This window comes from Triticum aestivum, chromosome 4B (genome assembly GCF_018294505.1).
Source record: "Triticum aestivum cultivar Chinese Spring chromosome 4B, IWGSC CS RefSeq v2.1, whole genome shotgun sequence".
Taxonomy (NCBI): domain Eukaryota; kingdom Viridiplantae; phylum Streptophyta; class Magnoliopsida; order Poales; family Poaceae; genus Triticum; species Triticum aestivum.
The window spans coordinates 581077651-581085676 of NC_057804.1; the positions used below are offsets into that span (position 1 = coordinate 581077651).

General features: G+C 47.0%; 1 protein-coding gene across 1 annotated transcript; it reads right to left on the reverse strand.

Moving 5' to 3' along the window:
* Window positions 1–357: 357 nt before the first annotated feature.
* Window positions 358–1724, reverse strand: LOC123089267 (salicylic acid-binding protein 2). The gene is made up of 3 exons (XM_044510986.1): window positions 1265–1724; window positions 992–1126; window positions 358–849 (listed from the first exon to the last, which is right to left on the reverse strand). Exons 1-3 carry the CDS (start codon window positions 1643–1645, stop codon window positions 565–567), a joined length of 801 nt encoding a protein of 266 aa, XP_044366921.1. The 5' UTR covers window positions 1646–1724; the 3' UTR covers window positions 358–564.
* Window positions 1725–8026: the final 6302 nt, after the last annotated feature.

The following is an 8026-nucleotide window of genomic DNA, read 5'->3' on the forward strand; positions in this document are numbered from 1 at the left end:
GCGTTTCAAGGGATGGGGAGTGTCATGACCTGGCCCACTCATGGACATCGGCCCAAGGCCACCAGAAGGAACAGACGCCTGACCTGGGAACTGGAGGAAGATGGTGCAGAGCAAGAGCGCAACGGGATAAAAGGCCGTGAAGACGGCGTGTGAAGAATGTCGAGTTTTCAGATAGAAGTAGAACTAGACCATTTCCCCTCTCTCTGTAAATCCGGCAAGCTGAGTGCGTCACAACAAGGAGTAGGTGCTCGCCCACCGGAAATTCACTTTGGCACCACGATGCGATGTGACGTTGAAACATCATCTGTCTGAAATTGAGTGCGGATAAAGTCTCGGAAACATCTCAAAACCTATCAATCGACAACAACAAAAGTTGCCTCGGAAACATAATGAAAGGGACGAAACACCCGGTCCAACCATGAGGTGACAAGAGCAGTAGATAGATCAATAGGAGTACTAACAAAGGTCGGAAAGGACACAGACAGCACTGACAAATCACAAATTAATGCCGGCAACGAGACCGTATCATCAAAGGTAAAGAGATAGACCACCAAGCAAGGTGCGTCAGGCAGCATACTTGACAGCGATGTCGGCGAGGCAGTGCGCTACCTCGGCCGGCGTCGAGAACAACGCCATGTGGTCCGCGCCGTCGATTTCCTTGACCTCGTCGACGGGGTAGTTCTGCACCATCCACCGTTGGAACCCCTCTACGATGGCGTTGTCGTCCTTGAGGACGATGAACACCCTGCGCACCGACCCGTAGCGAGCCTCGGTGTATGGTGGCTGCAGTCTCAGGTCCTCCACGAACATCGAACCGACTCTCATCAGAGATCTTCCCAGCATCAGATCCTGCCATAGATATGATTCCAAACAGCATGCAGCTCTAGCATTAATTTCTATTTGGTCAATTTCAAATCTCAATCAGTGCACAGCTTCGCGATGTTCCAACAGATTGATTAACAGAGCAACAAGTTCGTAATTTCGCGCATACCTCCGGCGAGCACAGCTGCAAGAACTTTGCTCGGGTGACCAGCGGCCCGAACTGCATGGCAGTAGGAAGCTTGCCCTCAGGATCTTGAGGCTTAAACTCTGTGTCCATCCAGTCAAGCGTTCCCCCCTCCACGAACTTTTTAGATCGAGCAAAACATTCATCAGTAGTACAAATTAAAAGCGATATGCTAATGCTGGTGTATGTTGATGTTTTTTTGGTTCCGCGTACGTCCAATCTAGAGTTGCAGATTCGAAGAAGTCGATCATGGTGTACCTTTTCGAGCACGTACGCCGGCGACGACCTGTGGTCCGGCATAAAGGCGGAGAGGAACACCGCGGCGGCGACCTTCTCCGGGAACAGCTCGCAGGCGAGGGCGATGTTCACGCCGCCGAGGCTGTGGCCGACGAGCACCACCTTCTCCCCGGGCGGGAGGGACTCCAGGAGGTCCAGCAGCGGCTTGGTGTAGTCGAAGAACGTCGGCACCTCGCGCAGCGGCCTGGGGTCGACGCCCGACGCCGCGAGGTCAGGCGTGCTGACGCGGTGGCCGGCGTCCCTGAGCCGCGTGGCCACCTTGAACCAGGCCCAGCCGCCGACGCATGCGCCGTGCACCAGAACGATGTGCTTGCTGCTGGTTTGGTCCGCCGGAGCCTCCATCTCGATGTGCACACGTGGGGTTTTGCGACTGTTTCTCCGCGGTCCGTGCTTGTCGTTAGCTGTGGAGTATGTCAAAACCTGGGGCGCTGTTAGATTTATGAAGCCGCTCTTGAAGCTTCGGGTCCGCAAACTATCATCGATCAGCAGAATCACGTGCTAGCGAGGATAAGCTTGAATAATCATGTAATGCAAAGTCAACAAAACATGTTTAGTTGGAGGTGCCACTGGAGGGCTGCTAAAAGCAATAATGCTAGACTTATATGGAAAGAATACACGCACTGACCTTACGGAAATGGAGGTGGGCTTGTGCAGCTGGCTAGCTTCAACAGTTGCTCAGCACTCACTCTGTTTAAACAAGTGTGCGCCACACTAGTCCGTAGCCGCCATAGCAACTGTTATTTGATGAGAGGGCCTTTCCAAATTTGATGATTTCAGTCTGCTAGGACTGATGTAAGTATCAATGTGCAGAGTTGGACATTTGACAGTCAATATGATGAAAAAATACATAATGTGTGAGTCGAGTTTGGTAAAGTACCTGAATGCTTTAGACAACTTTGGTAACTTCGTTTGGATTTATGAAGCCGCTGTTGAAGCGTTGGCCTCGCAAACTATCATTGATCGGAATAACCACGCCGGAAGGAGCTTATTAGCAATTATAAGCTTCAATAACATGTATGCGAAGTCAGCGATCTTATTTTGAAGAGACTGCCTATACGCAAGTCAGCCTGATTTTTCCCTCGAAAAAAAAGTCAGCCTGATTTTTATCGGAAGAATCACAAGGGAGTAGCTTATTAGCTAGCGAGGATAAGCTTGAAATAATCATGTATGCAAAGTCATAGGCAAAGCAAGCGAGAGGCAAAATCTTATTCTTAAACTTCCAGAAGAGATCTTTGAGATGACAAACAAAAGAAATGTAGACAAATTTCACTCCTATGTACTTAAAAAAAAGGGGGGGATATGTTAATATCAAGTAAATATTAATTACACTCAGCCTCTGCACCAACAAGATGCCTAAGAACATCTAGGATGCACAGTGCCAAAAAAAGAGAAAAAAGAGGGAAAAAAAGGACCCTGCCAGGTGATCAATCACTCATAGTAGTAGCACCCTAACCACCACCAAAGACAACACCCGGAGTAGAAAGAAGGTTCTCCAAAAGCAACGCCTAAGAAAGGAAACAATGCATCGTTGCCCGATTAAAGATCATAGGTGTTCGCCCCGGAGAAAGACTTTGTTCCCAAAGCACTGCCTTCAGCAAGGCCACTGCCAGGCCCAACCAATAAAGGCCTGAGCTTAGGTTTTCACCCTGAAAATCACGTCTCGGTACTCAAAAGAGCACCACCAACAAGGAAGTCCTCCAATGTTGTCGCCCCCACTTGTAGAGGCTACTACTACAAGTCACATACCACCAGGCTCACAAGAACTTGTGCCCGGTTTGGACAGGAACATATCCTACAAGCCAAGTTTGAACAACTGCCTGTGAAGCAAAGTCTTCATCGCATCCAAGACCCCGTCTTCGCCACTTGCAGGTCCTCCAGTCACGCCATGGCATTCTCCGCATGTGTCGATCCCTTGAAAATCTTGGTGCAGACATGTCCCAAGGTGTCAACGAAAACAGAGCTTCGCGATACCCCGGTGAAGCTGGTTATGCTGATGTTGCGGGTGCACACGATCGGCCCGTATCGAATCAAGGTGTCAAAAGAGCGCCAAATACGCCAGTACTTGTTTTCCTTCGAAGGAGAAGTCCAGAACTCACCGATGGCCAGATCAAAGAGGACTGACCACATGTAGAATGGTGACTTCGCGCGAAGACCACTAGGGTGAATGTTTACGAGACATAAGATCCCAAGATCAACTGTATCTTGATGCACACCTCCGGTGGAAAGAGGAGACCGCCGCCGCCATGTCCGAGGCCGCCGCCCCAGCGTCCAAGTGATGCGCAGAGCCGCAGACCATCGATGCCACAAACAGGCAGCAACAGGGTACAAGGCTGCCTACCGCAGTCGCGCCTCTGGCAGCCACCGCCACGCACCGCCACAGCATAAGGAGAGGGAGCGGTCATCACCGCCGCCACGCCCAGCCATGACCAGCAAGGGCCCCACCACCGCCACGTCGCGCGGGCTTTGCCCGGCGATGGTAGAGGAAGGGGAGGGGTTGAGGATAGGGAGCATCAATCACCGGCGGGGGAAGTCCCGGCGCGGCGCATCCTACAGACATGTCAAGAGTTCATTCGGCAAGTGACATGTACGACATCTACTTCAGATACATAAAGGTGAATCATCTCCTTTACACTTGCTCACTTGACCCCTTCGAGGATGGTATACTACTTGACCCTCCATCATGCATGCATAGGTATTGTCGGAGCTTCACGAATGTCGAGGAGTCCAAGCACCAAGAAACAACTACACCATCCGTGAGGGAAGCATGGAAGAAAAGGAAGAAGGAGCATGGACAAGCTCCTGGAAAGCCCGGAACTTCCAGCCTCTGCCCGGAACTTCTGGCCCGCGGACCTTTTGGCCTGCCCGGAACCTCCGGCCCCCGGAGTCCAGACCAGCCCCGAGCACGCCAACTCTCCGGATAGCCCAGAACCCGGCCGAAACCTGCCCGGAACATCCGGCCCTGCCTGCTGATGACCCACAAGTATAGGGGATCTATCGTAGTCCTTTCGATAAGTAAGAGTGTCGAACCCAACGAGGAGCAGAAGGAAATGATAAGCGGTTTTCAGCAAGGTATTCTCTGCAAGTACTGAAATAAGTGGTAACAGATAGTTTTGTGATAAGATAAATGGTAACGAGCAACAAGTAACAAAAGTAAATAAAGTGCAGCAAGGTGGCCCAATCCTTTTTGTAGCAAAGGACAAGCCTGGACAAACTCTTATGATAGGAAAAGCGCTCCCGAGGACACATGGGAATATCGTCAAGCTAGTTTTCATCACGCTCATATGATTCGCGTTCGGTACTTTGATAATTTGATATGTGGGTGGACCGGTGCTTGGGTACTGCCCTTACTTGGACAAGCATCCCACTTATGATTAACCTCTATTGCAAGCATCCGCAACTACAACAAAAGTATTAAGGTAAACCTAACCATAGCATGAAACATGTGGATCCAAATCAGCCCCTTACGAAGCAACGCATAAACTAGGGTTTAAGCTTCTGTCACTCTAGCAACCCATCATCTACTTATTACTTCCCAATGCCTTCCTCTAGGCCCAATAATGGTGAAGTGTTATGTAGTCGACGTTCACATAACACCACTAGAGGTTAGACAACATACATCTTATCAAAATATCGAACAAATACCAAATTCACATGACTACTAATAGCAAGACTTCTCCCTTGTCCTCAGGAACAAACGTTCATAATTAGAGGGGTAATAATGTGCATATAGGATCTGAACATATGATCTTCCACCAAATAAACCAACTAGCATCAACTACAAAGAGTAATCAACACTACTAGCAAACTACTAGCACCAATCCCGGACTTGGAGACAAGAATTGGATACAAGAGATGAACTAGGGTTTAGAGATGAGATGGTGCCGGTGAAGATGTTGATGGAGATTGCCCTCTCCCGATGAGAGGAGCGTTGGTGATGACGATGGTGATGATTTCCCCCTCCCGGAGGGAATTGTCCCCGGCAGAAAAGCTCCGCCAGAGCCCTAAATTGGTTCCGCCAAGGTTCCGCCTCGTGGCGGCGGAGTCTCGTCCCGAAAGGTTCTCTCTGATTTTTTTTCTCATCGAAAGACTTCATATAGGAGAAGATGGGCGTCGGAGAGCCACCAGGGGGCCCACGAGGTAGGGGGGGGGGCCCCCCACCCTCGTGAGCAGGGTGTGGGCCCCCTGGCCTTCATCTTTGGTGACGATTTTTCTTTATTTATTTCAAGGTATTCTGTGGAGTTTCAGGACTTTTGGAGTTGCGCAGAATAGTCCTTCAATATTTGCTCCTTTTCCAGCTCAGAATTCCAGCTGCCGGCATTCTCCCTCTTCATGTAAACCTTGTAAAATAAGAGAGAATAGCCATAAGTATCGTGACATAACGTGAAATAACAGCCCATAATGCAACAGATATTATCATAAAAGCATGATGCAAAATGGACGTATCAACTCCCCCAAGCTTAGACCTCGCTTGTCCTCAAGCGAAAAGCCGATAACAATAAATATGTCCTCATATTTAGAGGTAGAGGCGTCGATAAAAAATAAAATACGAACATGAAAGCATCGTGATTATTTCATCACAGCAACATAAATAGATTTTGTCATATGATTACTCATGTTCAAGTAGTGATCTATTCACAAAGCCAAAGCATGAATCAGAAACATTATTGGGCACTAACAATTATAATCTCAGTCATTGAAGCCATTGTAATTTATCATAACATCTGAAAGAGTCTATGTCAGAGCTTAAAAGCAAGTCCACATACTCAACTATCATTTAGTCCTTCATAATTACTAGCACTCACGCGATACTTGTGGTTACGGAGTTTTAATCGGACACAGAGAAAGAGAGGGGCTTATAGTTTTGCCCCACAACCTTTTACCTCAAGGGTAATGTCAACAATAACAATTCATGCTCCCCCACATCCAATTAGATATGTATATCATACTCTTTCCAAAATGAAAAAGGAATTGTGAGGATCACCGAGACTCTTGTAAGGTAGAGGATAATAATAAAAGATAGGCCCTTCGCAGAGGGAAGGAGAGGTTTTCATGCGCGTTTAGGGTTTATGCACAAAATCTTAATGCAAAATAACGTCACTTTATATTGCCCCTTGTATGTGAACCTTTATTATGCAGTCCGTCGCTTTTATTGCGTCCACAACAAGTTCGTACAAAGCTTATTTCTCTACATTAATAAGTCATGCATATTTAGAGAGCAATTTTTATTGCTTGCACCGATGACAACTTATTTGAAGGATCTTACTCAATCCATAGGTAGATATGGTGGACTCTTATGGCAAAACTGGTTTAAGGGTGTTTGGACGCACAAGTATTATTTCTACTTGGTGCTAAGAATTTGGCTAGCAAGAGGGGGAAAGGCAAGCTCAACACGGTAGAGGATCCATGACAACGTACTTTATCTCGAATGTAAGAAAACATAACTCATTATGTTGTCTTCCTTGTCCAACCTCAACTCTTTAGCATGTCATATTTTAATGAGTGCTCCCAACCATAAAAGATGTCAACGATAATATATCTATATGTGAAACCTCTCTTTTCCTATTACTTCCTATTAATTGCAACGATGACCAAAGCTATATTTGCCAACTCCCAACAACTTTAAATCATCATACTCTTTCTATGTGAAGTCATTACTTTCAATAAGATCAATATGAGCTCCTTGATTCTTTTTATTCTTTTTCTTCTAATCACCCAAGATCATGGAAAAATACTCAAGCCCTTGACTCAACACTAATCTTTATTATATAGCTCACGGACTCGATTACAAAGAAGGATCATAAAGCAAAACTCAAAACTAGATCATGCCACGACTTTATTCCACTAAATCAAGATACTACTAATAGGATCGAACTAAGAAAAACTGTAAAGATAGGAGTTGTGATGGTGATAGGATACCAGGGCACCTCCCCCAAGCTTGGCAGTCGCCAAGGGGAGTGCCCATACCCATGTGATTATATCCTCAGAGGTGATGGAGGTGGTGAAGATGACGGTGGATAATCGCACATCGAGCGTAAAAGTTCCTCCAACTTGCGGATAATGCCCTTGAGCCCAATAATATGGTCCTTCAGCAAAATATTCTCCTGTGTAAGATACTTGTTCTGTATGCGGGCTAACTCAATCATCTTGAAAGCTTCAATCTCTGTTGGAGTGAAAAGGTTAGGTAAGGGTTGAGGGATGTATTCTTCGTTCACCACCGGAGCTTGAACCTCCTGGACTTCTTAATCCTTTCATCCTTGTTGATTTCTTCTGGTTCTTCTCTCTTCAACTCTATCTTTAATAGCCAAGCATCCTTGTCTTCGTTGCTGGAAGAGGGAGAAGTCATGGTGCTCTAGACCTGTCAGAAAAATAGCTCGAAACAAGAACAGAGAATATTTGCGTGATACGGTGGTCAAAACCTTCGGAGTATATATAATGAATTTTTACCGACCAAAATACGTATCGTGCAAGGAAACAGAGTCCGGAGGGCACACGAGGTGCTCACGAGGTAGGGGGCGCGCCCAGGGGGGTAGGGCGCGCCCTCCACCCTCGTGGAGGCCTCGTGTCCTCCCCGGACTGCTACTTATTTATATATTTTTCTAAATATTCCAAAACGGAGAAATATTGCCTTAAAAATTGTTTTGGAGTCGGTTTAATTACCGTACCACATACCTATTCCTTTTCGGAGTCTGGAACGTTCTGGAAAGTGTCCTTTATGTACTCCTC